The sequence below is a fragment of the Macaca fascicularis genome, chromosome 3 (assembly GCF_037993035.2).
Source record: "Macaca fascicularis isolate 582-1 chromosome 3, T2T-MFA8v1.1".
NCBI lineage: Eukaryota > Metazoa > Chordata > Mammalia > Primates > Cercopithecidae > Macaca > Macaca fascicularis.
In genome coordinates, this window is record NC_088377.1 from 140908011 (window position 1) to 140927336 (window position 19326).

At 32.5% G+C, this 19326-nt stretch overlaps 1 protein-coding gene across 1 annotated transcript in view; it reads left to right on the forward strand.

Moving 5' to 3' along the window:
* The first annotated feature begins 611 nt into the window (after positions 1 to 611).
* Positions 612 to 19326, forward strand: part of GNAT3 (G protein subunit alpha transducin 3) — a 55871-nt gene continuing 37156 nt past the window's right edge. The window contains exon 1 of the mRNA XM_005550379.5: positions 612 to 807. Within this exon, the coding sequence (XP_005550436.1) occupies positions 690 to 807 (118 nt within the window). The 5' untranslated portion in view covers positions 612 to 689. The remainder of the gene's footprint in view (positions 808 to 19326) is intronic.

Here is a 19326-nt window from a genome sequence, read left to right on the forward strand (position 1 = left end):
AATTTAAGAAAACCGTGTTGAATTCCACATTTGTAGCAATACAATATGTACAAATATAAAAACTATATGTATTTGTATCCATTGTTAAAAAAAGATTATTTTTGTTCCCTGACAGATGCTAATAGATGCTCAATAGCTTTAAGTAACAATCTAAGCATAGGCAGACCATAAAACTTGTATAACTTACATGTATATATTCTGATTGTGATATAGGAGTGATTATAAAGAAATCGAAAAGCCAAATATCTGAAGATGTAAGCATCACTGATTAGTAATAATAACTTTTAATCACAGTAATAAAAATTGCCCAGTAGTGAGAAACATTCTACTTGAATTGCTTATTGTAGATCATCTCTAGTGTATAGATTTTTATAACTTTCTACATTATTTTATACTATTCTTTAAGGCAGATAAGCATGTTTTCAAAGATGTACCCGAAGCAGTCATTTAATTTGAAAGCATAATGAACTTCCTCTCTAGCCTCCATCAGGGTGGTATGGTTTTACCACCTGATCAGGTGACAGATGAGAAAGCATCTCCTTAGTCAAAGCAGAATTTTAGAGCATGAGGGAATGGACTGCTGGGTACTTCAGCAGAGCATTACTCTTGCATCCTATGTCCAAACCAGAGCTGTGCTCAACGTTTGAAAAGTTTGAACATATAAACTGACAAGTATCTACTACCACAAGATGGGAAGTGGAATTAGTTCAGAGAGCAAGGAGTCAGCCAAAAGATCAAAAGAACTGGAGAAAAAGCTTCAGGAGGATGCTGAGCGAGACGCAAGAACTGTAAAGCTGCTACTATTAGGTAATTTCTTTTCCCTTTTGCTTTCAAAAACCTGACTTTTTTTTCAGTTGTGATACATTTACTTTTCTCAAACTTTAATTTCGAGTATATTATCATATGGGAAATTTATTATAAAATGTGTTTGGAAACTTAAGGAAACTTTATTTGTACTCTTATCAATATTTAATAATTTTTCTGTTTAGTATTTTATTACATGTTTTTATTAAGCAAAGAGGTAAATATTTATCAGCTTATTTCTGTGAATAATATGATTTCCTCTTATTAAAAGAAAAATCAGATACATTTATTATTTTGTTGCACCCTAATCATTTTCTGAATGTCAGCTTTTTAATACTGAAAGCAATCCTTTAGTTACAATTTATAGAGTTATATTATTTTGTTTAAACAGAAATATGTTGAGTTGTTTGACATTGAAGTTAATATTTGTTATTTACTTGTGCAGTTAAAAATCAATTAGTCAAGTTAGAGAATAATGATAAGGTACTTCAAATTATATTAATAATATTACTTAGGCTCCTGAATACTGCCTGCAATATTGCCTGTACACTTGATAAATACTCTACCTAAATCCTTTTAGAACATTTATAGATTCATTCAGGTCAGGATTTATGTCTCTTATTTTTTTCCTTCTCTCAAAACTCAACACAGTGTTTTACCTTGACTATAAATTCAATAAATGTGCAATTAATTGAAAGAATAAAAATAATCTGTATGCAGATATTTTCTATAAAGCATAAAACATTTTATATGAAGCATAAAACATTTTACGTACAGTTGTCACTGAAACAGAAATATGTTTTTGAAATAAAAATGATGACCTATGTAAAGAATACAAAACAAGCACTTAATTCTGATTCAGTTATGAGTTGTACGTTCTCCCTGATTTTGGTTATACACAAAAGGACTTCATTTTATTTCAGAATTGTGCATATTTCACATAACACATTTCCTCATATTGTAAGTATTTAAACACTTAAATACTTAATATTAAATGAATTAAATACTTAAATTTATTGAAGTATTCTTTCATTGTGTCTCATTTGCTCCCAGTGGCAAGAGTGTTTCAGAAGCCAACTGTGGGATTCCCAGCATTTGCTCCTTAAAGGAAAGGAAACATTGTTGCCACTTACACACAGGTTCTGTGCCAGCACACAGGCCCAGAGCACTTGTCAGTAACCACCCAGAGATTGGTGACTTAGAAAGATGTAGGTTAAGTGCTAATGACACCAGGAAATATATGCTTCCTAACACATCAGATAATTCTCTTAGTTTCTGAGCAAGAGTGAAAGTAATATGGACACAGGCAAAGCAAATGAAAGGTAAAAGGGAAAGATAAGCATTCCTACAAATGCATTTTTATATTCCTCTTGTACTAAGATCAATGGCATAAGAATGGTGATAGAATGTATTAAAAATCTCCATGTTTAAATAACATTTCAATAGATGTGTGTTTTCAATATACCAATTATCTATTTTGTTACATATTCTCTTATTTTGTAAAAATACAAATGGAAAGCCAAAACAATGAAAGAGCTAATACCACAATTTATACTAAGACAAAAACTATTAAACATGCCAAAAGCAATGACTCTTGAGATAAGCATATCAGAGCTGCCAGTCAACTAGAGATTCAGTTCTGATGGAAAAGAACAAGGTAGAAAGGTGGTTCTAGGGGCAAGGGTGGTTGGGGGGAACAAGGGGAAAGGGAGTTGTTGGTCAAAGGATACAAAATTACAGTTAAATAGTAAGAATAAATTTCAAGAGATCTATTGTACAGCAAGGTGACTAAAGTTAATGATGATATATTGTATTCTTGAAAAATGTAAAGAGAATGGGTGTTATGTGCACTTACCACAAAAATAATAACTGTGAAGTAATATATTTGCTAATTAGCTAGATTTAACTATTCTACAGTGTATTTTTACTTTAACATATTGTGTTGTACACAATACAAGCATGCAATGTTATTTGTCAATTAAAAAGTAAATTAAAAATGTTTAAAAAGAATATGTATAGATGACTGAAAATACATCACTGAAAATTGAGTCAAAAAGGTTCAGTGTAATGATGGACAAAATAGAGATTTTTTTTTTTAATTTGGAACTGAAAATCAACAGACTACTGACATATATGGAGTTCCAGAATTAGTAAATTTCACAACTCCACAGAACCATTGACTGGGACCCAACTTATTGTATGCAATGCTATCAAATGAAAAATAAATCAGATCAATTATTTTTAGACTTAAGTGGTGGTTAGATCAAGAAGAAAGAGCAACATTTGTACTGGAAGTATAAAAGAATCATTAGTGGGACTATTACATGTTTTACTTTCCCAAGGTGATTACAATTTTATACATTCAGTTTCATCATTACTATGTAAAATACCTGGATTTATTTGGTTCCAACACGATGTTCACTAAACTCCTTTGTCACATTTTATTTATACAAAATAAACGAAATTCTCTTAAGTTGTTCCTATTTCAATTACATTACAAACATCTGACTAAGTTTCCCTTCTGGAGTCCCATCTGAATTCTACAAATGATGATACAATTATCAAATTCATAACAGTCTTATAACAGCTCTACTTCATTCTCATGTTTGGATTGAATTCAAATCTTGAAACTGTAATTTTCATATTCAATTTGACCTCATTAAGACATTATAAAAGTGTTCAGTTGAACTAAACCAAAACTTCCTACTCTCCCACCCTCAAATCTCCTCACCAGTGAAATCTATTTAATTTTCCCCATAATTGAAATGATGTTCTCATTTATCAGTGTGGTCTGAACGGCACTTTTAAGTTTATCAGTGAGTACATGTCACATGGGACTAATCAGTTTAACCTCAGTAGTGACCAGATCCTGAGTCAATACCTACATTTACAAAAATAAGAAATCTAAAAACCACTTTTGACAGATATTTTTCCTGTATGTTGATCTTCATCTAATGAATTTCTAGAAGTTTAAACTCATAACACCAACTTTCCACATTTAACATGTACTGCAAAGCAGATGTAACCATTTGGTATTATCAAACACAAGATTTCACTGAATCTGAAGAGCTATCAAAGTGCGACTTTACAATTAAAGGATCATCTTGCAGACAGATGCCTTTTTTATTACACCTTTCAGACCTTCAGTAAAATTACAGAACAGATGCCAAATCTGTGTTTTATTTTGGCAAAAAGTAGGCTTTTAGGAAACACTGGAGATGACTCACACATTGCTGAGCACATTTGATAACTGCAATCAAGAAAATAATGTCATATGCTTTAAAAAATTCACTTGCAAAGATATTCCAGAAACAGCACATTTTAATAAGAAAAGCAAATTCTAATGGATAAAATATTCTCATTTGTATCTAAGTACGTTTTTAAAGTTTTATTTATAAATGTTTCATTCAATGGTATTTTTATTCAAAGTAATACCTATTATTTAATTGTAAACTCAATATGGATCATGTTTCCATTTTTCCTTTCTTCTCTCTTTATGCTTATTATATCAAATTTCGGTTTGAGTTTATTTTGCTGCATCAGTTTTGTTTGTGTTTTTGCAAATTTCCATCACATGGGCTGGTTAGATTTGAAGCCCCATGGAAAGTATAGGGAAAAAATTAGCTTTCTTTTTTCTTCATATTCAAAATACCCTCTGTGACATTTATATATATAATTAGTATTTATTCTACAAAGTTTCACTTTTAGCTAGTGATTTCCAGCATTACCATGGGAAGTTCATAATAGATGTTCTTTTCTTTTAGTTCTAAAACCCTTTATTTTTATTTTTTCTTTGTGCTATATTGTAAGCATCACACTATTATTATTTTAACGATGTAATCTGAGTTTACTGTTTTAAAATATTATTCCACTTTTCTGCCTTTTAGAAACATGAATAGGGATGGGGTCTAGAGATCAAAAACTACTTCAAAGGTAATATATTTATTGTAGTTAACATTTTCAAGCTTTTCAAATGGTTTCACTTATTCAACAAATGGGTATTCTGGAAGGTATGTAGTAGGAGAATTATGATTTTGATGCTATCTAAAGGCTTGTCACAAAATAATCAATAAAATAAAACTTACACAGCAGAATTAGCTAAATAGGTTTAGCCATGGAGCAGAATGAAGAGAATACAATTTAATACTAGAACAGAATGTATTTTTAAACCACCTGAGGTAGAAATTGATTTAATAATACCTTCATCAGGTGTAATGTGTTTTGTATTTCCCAGAGTGACTTTAGGCTAGTCACATAAACTCAGAGAAATAATGGATGTCAAAGTGTTTTGTAACTTGTAAAGGTCTAGACAAATGTAGTTTATTCTTTGGCATAATAGATTCCCAAATCTGAAATAAATCAAATGTCAATAAATGTGTATCATTATTCTTCCATTGTCTTTCTTTTACATGCAACTAAGAGAAGTGAGGACTCAAGACTCAGGTTAAATTAAAGTGACTATTTTTATCCTATGTGTGCTTTTTAATCAGTCTTTATTCTTTTTAATTATCCCTAGATATAAATGGGAGAGATTCCAGGAAACTAGAGTTGTTTCTGAGTTACTAGTTATACTACAAGTTTATCAACTCTAAGAAATTCTATTTTGAAATTTTATTACACTAACATAGTCCATGCCTGTCCATGGATAAGATCAGATAAACACATTCTTTGGAATAATTACATATTAGGATTAACCAGTAAGTCCCCTTCTGGTCACTGGTAATAAAAGAAGAACCTTCTTAACAACATGTAAAACAAATTCCCAATAATGTTTCCAACTTTTTGTTTTGCTTTATGTATCCGAATTAAAACCATTCTTTCCTTACTCCGACAATAGTACGTTTTTATTTTAAACATATTTATAAATACTGCAAAACATTTTTATATAGCATAATGGCTACAGTTAATGACACCATGTTGTATTCTTGAAAAATGTTGAGAGTGGATAAGTGTTCTCACCATAAAAATAACTATGCAAGGTAATGCATATGTTAATTAGCTAGATTTAACTATTTCACAATGTATATATATTTCAAAATGCCACGATGTACACAAAAAATACATACCATGTTCTCTGTCAATTTAAATCACCAAATTATTTATTTTATGTTTCTAGAGGTATCCAATCTTTGGGATGCATGAATGTTCTTAATGCAAATCTTTAAAACTGCTTCTCAGTGAAGTGGAAAGAAAACTTTAGGCAGAAAAGACCTACTTGGAGAGTTTAAATTTTTCTCCAAAATGCAAGGGACTGCTTGCACTACAACAATTTGAAAGTTCCAGATATTTACAGTTTACAAAAAAGTTGTCAAATATTTACAATGTTGCATTTATCTATAAGAATGGCCCAGGGCAGCATCAAATCGTTTCCAATAATGTCCCTCCTTTCAAACAAGCAAAAGCACATAGACAAATAATTTGTGTATATTTGACTGATTGCTTTAGATGTATTTATCTCAATTGACCAACACATCTTAAAAACAGGCTCATAACGCACTCACGTAAAAGATGCAAACCATTTAGTAAAACATTCTACACTTCGCCAAATGATTGTATTTGCTAAGGAAGTTGAAAATTCTCTCTTGCTGACAATGACTCTTGCTAACTACAGTTTAACAAGCTCTCTAGTAATATTACAGAACATATTTATATTCATGTATTTTCATTCAAGCATGAATTATTGACTCAAGACAAACATTGTACCTTTAAAAATATTTATATAAGCAACACGAGCAGCTTAAAAAAGTTATTTACCTCTCCATACTGTTAGAAAGGAAAGGTAGCAAAACATTGGAAAGTGTAAGGACTCCATGATCTGTTTCACATAAAATAAAATATACTTCCATTTAACGTATTAGACCCAAGTTCAGAATCCATACCCCTATTTATTAGTTTTGTGCAAAAGTAATTGCAGTTTTTGCCATTACTTTCAATAATTTCCCTCCAAATACTGGTGTGCAAATACATCAATGTAGAATTTGAACCTGAAGAAGTAGGATTAAAGGTGAAACTAAGTTTAAGAATCCATAAGATATGAGAAATATCCATTCTGTTTATTACAAGATGCAGTGCTAATTAAAAAAAATGAGGAAGTGATGAGTTTGATTCCTGTCTCAGTATTTTACATTCCAATAGAATAAATTTACTACTTAAAATTGTTAAAGATATCTAGAAATATCACTCTCTAACCAGAATTTTATATTCTATTATCTCTCATACTTTTCCCTATTTAGTGAATTAGTTGCCTGATTTAATCTACTTCCTTTTAAACAGGGCCAGCCATTTCAGCTGTGTTCCTCCTAAAATTCAGGAATATTTCACCTCCTTAATCTATGTTAATTGACATTCAAACCCTCAACCCTGGATAATCCCTCAGAGTTCTCCATTTACCATTGTCCTAATATACTTCTCCCAACTGATTTTCTTGAAAGTAATGCTGTTTAACAGCTTTTTCAGTTCTTAGTGCTGATCTAACCCTGATACCTCTGTAAATTCTTAATTTCCTTCATTCCCAGATGTTGTAGAATAAAACAATATATCATTTTCAGTCTCCTAGCTGATACATATCGTGTTTTAAATTTAGCTGGGCCAAAAATTATTTTGCTTATTCTTCATTATCTTCTAAAATGCTCCAAAGGCAGCCGATCCCACATTTCCAACATCACTTTCATCGTGACTCTGCCCACAACCTCATCCGTGATGCTCACTAATATACAACAAAACAATTCTAAACGATCATCTCCAAATCTCACTAAATATTCATGTATTCTCTTATATTTTCACTACTTTTAAAGAAGGAGTATTCCATTTTCATTTCAGATTAGTTTCAGCCTTTTTGCTAAAAAAGTCTATCACCTTTCATATCTTAAAACTTTTGTTCCATCAATTATTTTTTCATTTTGCCATCTTCAAAATTCTCTACTGGCTTTTTCTTCATGGAAAATACAGATGCTTCCCTTCTTTAGTCTAAGAAATTTTACTTGACTTCAACGCACCCTTGAATTCACCTTATATAGATATCTTTTAAAACGTTTTTATACTGAAACACTTCTCAAAGGATGCTATGCTCACTGCTTCTATTTTCTTATCCTCTTTAGTCTCTTTCATTAATTGCAATGTAAGTTGTATATATGCTCTTCTCTACTAAAAAATTATCTCTCACAGGGTACAGATTATGGCCAATTCACAAAATTCACATCTCAACAATTTTTCCTTTTTCTTCTTTTTTTTTTTTTAAGACAGGGTCTTGTCACCTAGGCTGGAGTGCAGTGGTGCAATTACGTCTCACTGCAGCCCCAACTTCCTGGGCTCAAGTGATCCTCCTACCTCAGCATCCACAGTAGCTGGAACTACAGGCGTGCACCACCGTACCTGGCTAATTCTTGTATTTTTTGTAGACACAGAGTTTCAGCATGTTGCTCAGGCTGGTGTCAAACTCCTGGGCTCAAGCCATCTGCCTGTCTCGGGCTCCGAAAGTGCTGGAATTACAAGTGTGGTGCTGGAATTACAGGGGTGAGCCTCCACCCCCAGCAATAATTTTTAAACTAAGTCAGACCTAAACAGTTCTCAATTTTATACCCCTGTATTCCTCTCCTCACTGAAGCTTGCTTCTTCTTTCCATCCATAAGTGGATTCATCTACCATGGTTTGTTCTTAAACCTTGGTGGGTTTTAGTCTATACTCCGTTATACTCTCTTTTGAGGACCTCACACCAGGACTTAATTGATATGACTCTAAAATTCTTTCATTTGCTCAATTTGTTGACCCTTATTCTCAAATTTCTTGTATTTGTCAGTGACCTGATCACACTTTGGGAGATCTCAAAATAATTTCCCAAGTTTATTTTGCTGCCCATGTATTTTTACGTTTTCCATGAGGTACCTTGTTATGTCCTTTCCCATTATATCCATTTGATATTTCAATCCTCCTTAGCTCCTCTATGACTATTCCCTCTCCATTGTCCAAAGGTCAACGTTGCCACAAGATTTAGTTTTAGTTCTATCTATATTGGCATAAATCTTATATTTTTCTCTTTATCTACTTCTTCTGTTATTGCTTTAATCTAGGAGAAAATTTTATGAAATAGATACTACTTTCATGATATAGATAAAAAGAAAATGACAACTTAAGAATATAGTTTGGTTTCCAAATATCAAATGTTTATCTACAGCCAAGCAAAGCCTTTTATTTGTATGTGTCAGTTTTAAGTTAGTGTCTGCATTCTAATTTCTATGAGAACAAAGAACATATCTGCTTTTGTTCTTTATTGAATTATGGCATAGGAAAGGATGCATGTATGGCAAATGGAAGAATGACAGAATCAGAATCTAAAATATTCTTGTGATTTGTTCATGATGGCTAGAACATAAGTATACCTTTGCATGTAGAAATGAGCAAGAAGAAAGTCATTTATATGTTATTGCATAGGAATTTTATTTTGTATCTGTAGTCAATAAGAAGATATTGAAAGATTTTTTAACTATGTAACTAAAATGATAATACTTGGCTTTTTTAAAAAAATCAAAGACTACTTTGGCTATACTATGGCTCAAAGATTTAATGAGGAGGATAAATGTAGGTAGGACAGTTAGGAAACTGTTACTACTGTGCAAATTCTTGATGCATTTCTGAATTAATACAGAAATTATAAGTTTGAAAATAAGATTTGAAGAATGTTAGGAGACAAAGTGACAGAACTTGGTGGCAGACTGCATGTGGATGGTAAATGAAGGAGTGATTGGGGTGGAATTGGGTATGGTTGATTATATCACTCACTAGTATGTGAAATGTAGGATAAATATGAGACTGGGGAAAAGGGAAAGGGGTAATAATTTGGGATATTCAACCCTATGTTTTTTTTAGCAGGACCAAATGGAGATATCTACTAGATCAACAGATGGGTCTGAAAATTAGGAGGGATAACTCTAGTAAGAACTACATACTTGATAAATTCAATCCTCCATTTTCCTTATTTTATATTTTCCTTTTTCCAGATATCCTGTGAGTATACGCAAACTACGTGATTAACCAAGGCCTTTTTAAAAATCATTGTTGCAATATGTATTTATACTAAAAAATAATATACATGACTATTCCCACAATTAATGGACACTTAGACAAATATCTATCTACAACAGACCTGTGTGGGAAAAATCATGTAATTCTGTATTTTAGTGTTGTCATTTTTTAGCCTAAAATCTGTGTTAATAAGAAAAGAAAAATGAAATACCTGTTAAAATGCTTCTCAAAATCCAAGAAAGCTCATATAACATTTTTAAACCACTTTATTGAGGTATGACTGATATGCAAAAGCTATACATATTTAATGTATGCAACTTGATGAGCTTGTAAATAAGTATACACCCGTGAAATCATCACCACAATCCACACAGTAAACTCTGTCACCTATAAAAGTTATTTCCTGTCTTCCTATTTACTATTACTATTATTATTATATAAGAACACTTAACATAAGATCTACCCTCTTAGTGAATTTTTAAGTGTACAGTACAGTATTGGTAACTACAGGCACTATAAATATTATCAGATATTTTTAAAATAAGTATAAAATTGAAATTTGGAGTATCTAAATAAAAGATCATTAAAAACAAAAGATAGTACGTAGCCACAATATTCTTTCTCTTAAATGAAACACGCTTAGTTTGACTGATGAGGAATTTTACAGATTCATGATGCTTATTTTATCTATATCACAGAAATAGGTATTTATAGTCATATTAATATATATGATACGTGTTTACTGATATGACAAACTGAAAATCCGTAATATGTATACAGTATTCATCTAAAATATTTACATTAAATCTAATCATCAGAGAATACAAATAATTGAATATATTTTAAAAATTGTCTTAGAAAAATGCCAATGTCAACAAAACAAAATAATGAAAATATTACAAGGGAAATGTTATAAATTAAAAGACTTTAAATAGCATAATGACAAATGAAAGTGTGAAACTTGATTGGATTATGAATACAAGAAATAAAAAAGGTATGGGAAACATTTTTTTGAAACAATCAGATAAATTTGAATATGGAGTATACAGTATTAGATAACATTTAGAATATATGTTTTCATAAGCATGGAAATAGTATTTTGGTTTTGTAGAAAAATTGTCTTATTCTTAGAAGATGCATTTTGAAATATTTATGGGTCAAATGTCTCATATTCAGCAAAACAAAAATAAAAATATGTTCATATATGTATATGTAAATTTATACATATATGAGAGAACGCAAACAGGACAAATAATTAATTCAGAACAGTGAAGGATATAAAATGCGGGCTTCTATAGTACTATATTCTTGAACTTCTGTAGGTTTTTAAATTAATTATCAAAATAAAAAGTTTAGGGAAAAATAAATGTGTTACTTAGTTTTTTGGCAAAAGAAAATGTACAAATTTATCTGCAAATTTATTCATATTGCTTTATAAGGGAATTCTATCTAACAGTCCATGGGCAGAGCATTTCAAAATTACATAAATATTTTTAGAAAATTCTTTTCAATTTATTATTTGACAACCTTGACAACAAAATTTGACAAAGACAATGGCAGGTCAATCATCCTCACAGACATAAATATGAAAAGCAAAGCAAAATATTAGCCAGCCGATGCCAGAAACACATAAAATGCAAAAAGGAAAAAGGTCAGGGGGAGTTTTGGGGGAAGAGTGATTATCCCAAAAATGCATTTTTAGAATATGATTAGAACATCAATTAATATTATTCACACTATCAAATTAAAAGAGAAAAATCATAGCAATGGTAGGAGATGCCAAAAATAATTAAATAAAATTCCTTATCAATTCCTGATTTTAAAAACACCAATTAAAGTAGAAATAGAAGAGAATCTCCTTAGTAGCCGGATAAACTATGGGTAAAAAAAACCTTCAGTAATTATCATACCTAACGGCCAACATTTAGCATTGTTGACTATAGATAGTGAACAAGGACTTATGATTAATGGGTTTCCTATTAACAGAACAGACACTAGAGTATGGCATAGTTCCCCCGTTGACCTTCTTCTCTTCAATACTCTTACCAGGGATTTGGGTGAAGGTGGATAAAGCAGGCATTTCAAACTTGAGATTCAATTTGAAAGGATATAGTGACAAAACCAAGTTAGAATTCCAAATGACCTCTACTAGCAGAAATGCTTGCCACAAATAAGCAAAATGGAATTTAATAAGTATCTTTGTTGAGGTTCAAAATCAATTAGATATGCATGGTTCGTGGAAGAATCTGGTGGGTAAGAGATGTGAAATAAAACAGAAAAACTTTAATTACCACAAGCTCAATATAGGCAAAAAAAAAAAAAAAAAAAAAAAAGAAAGGAGGCAAACTAACCACGGTCTTTATTAAGAAAATTACTTATTTATAAACAAGCACCAGGAGTGAGGCAGATCTAGGTGACAGAATGCCAGTGCTGTTCATAAATCTGGTATCTATAGCACAATTTTCAGTACCACATTTCAGAAGGACATTGGCTCTTGTATGGGGTAGGTTCAGAGGACAAATAATCTAAAAATCATGTTCCACAAGAAAGGAGGAGTGGATCATATTATACTTGAAATATTTCTTTAAAAGGATATGAGCACATTCTTCAAATAATAGAAAATTCTTAGAGCTCACTATATATTAGTATATGTTCCAGTTAAGTTATATTTGTAATCTAATCCTCCCAAGTCTTAACCCAATTTTGTAATAGAAGAAACTGACTTTCAGAGAGACTGAATTTGATCAAGACACTTAGTCACAGTCAGAAATTAGTGCAAGCTCATATCTATTTAGTTCCAAAACACGATGAATCCAGCTGTGTGAGGGGCTGTCATGTGGAAAGGACAGAGAATCTTGATGTCACTCCATAAAAAGGAGAAATAATACACGGAACAAAATTAAGTTGGCCCAAAAGAGACTACCCTAAAAATCTTTTATACCAACAGTCTACCTGTGAATGACAAGCTGACACAGCAATACCAATACGTCTCTGAAAGTACACTGCTTTCAAGGCCAGGTGTAGGGGGCTCATGCTTGTAATTCTAGCAGTTTGTGAGACTGAGGCAGGAGAATTGCTTGAATCCAGGAGGCCAAGTTTGCAGTGAGCCATGATCATGCTACTGCACTCCAGCCTGGCAACAGAGCTAGATTCTGTCTCAAAACAAACAAACCAACAAAAAAAGTACACTGCTCTCATACTAACTTATAAAAAATGCATTTAAAATAATTTCTAAAGTGTTGAAACTATTTTGGTATTTATCAGTGCCTACTTAAAAAAAGAAGCGATATGACATAGCTTTAGTGAGAGTCAGAATACATAGTTTCTTTGTTTGAAGACCTATCTGAAACTTTGCATGATTATCATAATCTCTATTGGATTCATTTTTCTCATGCATAGACTGAAGAGATATACATAGCTGGTTGATTTCTAAGGTTTCTTTCTACTATACAATTATGTGATTTTTAAGATCACCTACAAAAAAAAAATCTTATGTGTGATTACAAGTCACAATGTTGTAATCTCATTTTGCCTGTTTGAACAAGTTATCTGAAATGAACAATCAAGCCTTGTGTGTGTTCAATCGAAGTTCACTTACATGTATAAATATTGGGTAGATTTAAAATTGTTTTTAATATTTTAAGATTTAAAAATGTGGAACAGGATTCCTTATTCTTATTAAAAATAAAATAATTTATGAGTATCTAAGTATGAATTAAGTATAAATGTAAATATTTAATTATTTGTAACATTATCTATTTCAAAGAAACAGATGCATATCTTGTTAAAATTCTCTTGGTACCCCTTGACCCAGAAACTAATATTAGCGATGACCACAATTTGGAAGGAAGAGATTATTTCAGGACACCATCAGCATATGTGAACATGCTGTTACAATGTCTATATTTGGCTCTGTAACATGATCTAATCTTACAAGACTGAAATGACTATTGTGAACTATGACCTAGAATCATTGTGAGAATGGGGCTCAATAATTTATTTTTGAAAGAACTTTGCAATAGAGTTCCAAATAATAAAAGAGATTTTAAGTAGATAGGCTTTTCTTTAGGAATTTTCCTGTTAATGCTGTAATTGACTATACTGGACCTTTACATAGAAGACTGAAGTCACTACATAAAGCAAGGATGGTACAGGCACCTTTTTAAAGACTTTCAAGGGAAAATATCAACTTTTAATATGTAGTTTCATTTAAAAGTACATGCCATTTTTTAAAAAGTGATTGATTATTCTGCTAACCTTGCATACAGCATGAATTACTAGCTAAGTTACAAATAATTGTTATACAATAACATACCCTGTAGCCTTAGAAATACTTTTGGAAATGCCACAACTTAGTGTCATCAGTATGATTACCAAATGGCCATATTTATGAAATACAGAAGACCATTCTGAACGTACATTAACTGACATAGTCTAAAAGTCACTTTTTCAGAAATTTATCATAAATTTAACTAGTCAATAATATAGAGTGAATAAAATAAAATTTGGTTGTGATTTTTTAATCTGCCCAAAGGTGGTTCTCAATCAATAAAATATTTCTCTATAGTACATATACTGGTACAATTCTGGAAAATCATTGACACACTTTTTCTCATTAGGCTCAATATCTCAAGATAGACAATTCATTTAAAAGACAGTGGTCTAAGTTATTTTCACTTCATTGTAGAAATTATACCATCCTTTAAATAAATTTAACTGACATTGAGAAATGAGATTTTTTTCTCATTTCTAGTTGAACACTTTGGTTGAACAAAATACAACATTAAATATACCTGCATGAGCAAGTACTGCAGTTCCCACTAAGCCCATTGACTTTTCTTCCACATCCCCACTGCTCTGTGATTTAAGACAGTATATGTATATACACACACACACACTTATATATATATACACACACACACATACATATATATACACATATATGTAGAGAAAGAAATGAGATATTCTGAGATTCTGTCATTTGTACAGGATGATGCTAGAATTTCTAATATTCAGTTCTATTGTTAGAGGTTTTTAAACAAAATCTATCAAGGACAGTTTTATAATATTATTGGATCACTCTTTTTTCAAAGTGATGCACTTCCTACAGCAAAATAGTGAATTTTTTAAAGCCAGCAAACCAGACTATTGTGCAAAGCTCATTCATTTACTGTTGTCACTCTCACAAACAAATAACTCTCAGCCATGCCAAATTATAGGGTCAGTTGTCTTTGGAAAATGGGCAAGGTAATTTGATTTTATTCTCAACTGTTTCATTCTTGGGCACTGCAGTCTCTAGTAAATGGGATGGTTGTTCCCAATCTGGCAGTTTGTGTTTCATTAAGTAAAGAAATTTTAGCAAGTTACTTTGATTTTTGCATCTATCAACTTTGGTGTCATATTTCACTACCTGTGATGGAGAGCCAACTAGCACAAAATCATGGAGAGGTGTGTTCTAGAGGCTTTCTCAAGGGAAAGAATCTATATATCAATACCCAGCAATGCAACATTATTTCCCATAGCTTTACCACTCTTATTTCCTCACTATCACATAAGGTGGACAGCTGTTTCAGACAACTGCAGAAACTAGGTACATTTACATATGGCTATGACAAAAAAAAAAAAAAAAAAAAAAAAAAAACCTGTCCTGAATAGAATTAAATTTAGGTGTAGCTACATCTGTTCACGGAGGCTTAAGAAAACATTGTAAATCATGCAGAAACATTTCAGTGAGGAAAAAATGATACACAGTACAAAGGACAAAATCTCATTTCTGAAGTATGAGTCAAAGAATTCATTTTTTTTTTATTGAGATTCTACTGAGTTAGGCACTGTTCTAGGTGCTTTGGATAAATCAGTGAACGAAGCAGATAAAGATTCTTTGCAATATGAAATTTACTTTGCAGTGATGAAAGACAGAAACATTTTTAAATGATATATGAATTATTCCTAAGCATGTAGAAGAAAAGTGTTAGGAAAAATGTGAAGGTAGAACAGGGAAATGAAGACTGAGTGGGTGAGAGTCGAATTAGAAATTTAAATAGGGTGGGTTGGGTGCGGTGGCTCACGCCTCTAATCTCAGAACTTTGGGAGGCTGAGATGGGCAGATCACTTGAGGCCGAGAGTTTGAGACTAGCCTGGCCAAAATGGTGAAACCCTGTCTCTACTAAAAATACAAAAATTAGCTGGGCGTGGTGGCTCACGCTTGTAATCCCAGTTACTCAGGAAGCTGAGGCAGGAGAATCGCTTGAACCCGGGAGGCAAAGTTTGCAGTGAGCCAAGATCTTGCCACTGCACTCCAGCTTGGGCAACAGAGCAAAACTCCATCTCAAACAACAACAACAACAAAAATCCAAAATAACAACAACAACAACAACAAAAGAAAGGTGGGGATTTGGGGTTACCAAAAGTCATATTAGTTTTGCTTACATAAAATCTTACCAGTTTTAGTAAAACATTCCTGTTGACTACAATGAGTAGTCAAGGATATATCTATGCCTATAATTCCTGAATTTGGGATTTTCCTGGGAAATCTCAAAAATTGGTTTAATTGTGTTACGTTGAAATCTGTCCAAAATTAACAGATACCTTGAAGACGTCAAAGATGTCCTGTGACCTAATTTTTGGAACTGCCAGTAATAGATGAAGACCTTTGCCTCTCCTAGAGACATAAAAAATAGTACTCAAAGATCATTATTTTAGATTAGATCCTTGGTCTATGTAGGTCAAGATCACATTTCTGCTGATAAATTTTGGTTGTAGCCTGAGGACACATTCTAAAGATATGATTTCATATCAATTATAAAATGCTGCATTTTTCCACAACAACATTTTATAGAGATTTACAACTAATTTTATCTAAAAATTTTATGAACTAATTTTTATTATCAGACCTTATCTACTTTTGGTGAATTCCTGGTTTTCTCCTACTGTAAAGCCAAAACTTTCAAACTTCAACAAGTTGCCTGAATTTACTCCTTCCCCTCCCCCATCCCCACATGTCCAAGGTTCGTAGGTAAGTTGAAATGTTAAGATTTAATTCTTTCCATACCCTACATATTGCAGTAATTTTCAAATTCTCTTTTTTTAATTCTCAAGAACCATAGTCATTTTTAGTGTGTTTTCATATGGAATTCCTGCATTTTTTTTTTTAATTTTTTTGACAGAGTCTCACTCTGTCACCATGCTGGAGTGCAGCCTGTATTTTTAGTAGAGATGGGGTTTCACCATGTTGGCCAGGATGGTCTCGATCTCCTGATCTCGTGATCTGCCCACCTTGGCCTCCCAAAGTGCTGGGATTACAGGCTTGAGTCATGGTGCCTGGCCACATTTCTGCCCTCTTAATCATTTTAAACATCCCTATATTAATCCTCCCTAGCCCTATTACATTTATACTGCTGGGTCCCTAGCCTATGTCTGATAAACATGTGTTGTTTATGTTTTCTCCTAGTCAGTGGCTTGTCCTTTTACATTCTATTTTGATCAAGTCCAATTTGTTATATTTTTACTTTTTGTTGGTTCAATGTTTCATACACTATCAAGAAAATTTTGGTGGTTAAAGGTTGCAAAGATTTTTCAACTACATATTTCTCTAGAGATTTTTGGCATTATTTTTTATATATAAGTTTATGAGCCATTTCTAATTAACTTTTAGTACGTTGTGATATGAGTCAATATTCTTTTTTCATGTAGATATTCAGTTGCTCCAGTATCATTTGCTGAATAAATGTAGAGCATCTACAGTAACGTATTAGACTTCTCTTCATGAAAAAACTGCGAAGTGTTCGGGATGCTTGTATTCTCAAATAACATTGCTTTGTGTTTGACTTTGCACTGTAGTCTGCAAACAACTTTATGCTTATTACGTCTTTAGAGTAATCTTGTGACGTATGTGTTTTCAGTTTGTAGGTGAGGAAATTAAGGAGTTAAAAGACTTACTGAAGATATTACACACACATGCACACACACATACACACACGGACAGAAAAAAATCCTCAAGCCTAGGTCATTACACTTTACTTCAATACTTCTTAGTTTTCATTTCAAAACACATACACACACACACACACACACACACACACACACACACACACAAATCTTAACAACAAAGTAGATTCAAAAATGTCCTGAAAACAACTTGAGGCATAGCATGAAGCAACCACTGATTTTTCCCCAAAGATTCATGCTTTTTATTTTATATTATGCATTTTGTATTCCTGTACATGATGTTTGCAAAGTTTACTAGATACAAAATCAAGTGTTATATTGTATATCGTCAACTAAAATAGCTGTTTTAGATAAATGCAAGCATTTCTCTATAACATTACTGCCAGCTCCTCCTTTGCCCAGGCCCTGCTCCTTCACAGAAATGTGTAACCCATTTTGAAATACTCCCATATTGATTCTTACCTGGAGCCTCCTTAGAATTGCTTAGTGTTATTAGCAATATTCCTTTGTTAAAACAGAAGCAATTATAATGTCTATATACCAAGGTAAATGGGATGCTGGAGGCAAGCTCCCATCCTCCAACGACAACAGGTTTTGAACCATTCTGAAAAATCAAAAGTTATTACCTAGTTGTTGGGTGTTTTTTTCTTGCTATTCAATCAATAGTGTATATGAGGAGACATTCTGGAAGAATGAGAGTAATCTAGAGACTATGAAGTTGAGGACCACTTTTTTGGGTTGCAAAGCCAGGAGATACAAGCCTCCCAAATTATATTCCAATGCAATAATGTATGTTTTCCTTGACAGTGTATAATGTTTGCTTTAGAAGGTACACTAGGAGAGGTATCTGTTACAGATTTCTCATAATAGGAAATTAGCCATATGCAGAAAAAAAATGAAACTGGACCTATATCTCTCACCATATACAAAAATTAACTCAAGATGGATTAAAGACTTAAGACCTGAAACTCTAAAAATCCTAGAAGAAAAACTCTTCTGGATATTGGCCTAGGTAAAGAATTTGTGACTAAAACTTCAAAAGCAAATGTAACAAAAACAAAAATAGGCAAATGGGACAAACTAAAAAGCTCTGCACAGAAAAAGAAATAATCAACAGAGGAAACAGACAACCTACAGAACAGGAGAAAACATCTGCAAGCTATGCATCAAACAAAGGACTAATATCCAGAATCTATGAGGAGTTCAAACAACTCAATGAGAAAAAAGCAAATAGCCCCATCAAAAAGTGGGCAAAGGTCATGAACAGACATTTTTCAAAGACAACACACAAATGGCTAACAGTCATGTAAGAAAATGTTCACCACCACTAATTGTAAAAGAGATGTAATTTAAAACTACAGTGAAGGCCGGGCGCAGTGGCTCACACCTGTAATCCAGCACTTTGGGAGGCTGAGGCGGGCGGATCACGAGATCAGCAGATCGAGACCATCCTGGCCAACATGGGGAAACCCGTCTCTACTAAAATACAAAAATTAGCCAGGCATGGTGGCACATGCCTGTAATCCCAGGTACTCGGGAGGCTGAGGCATGAGAATC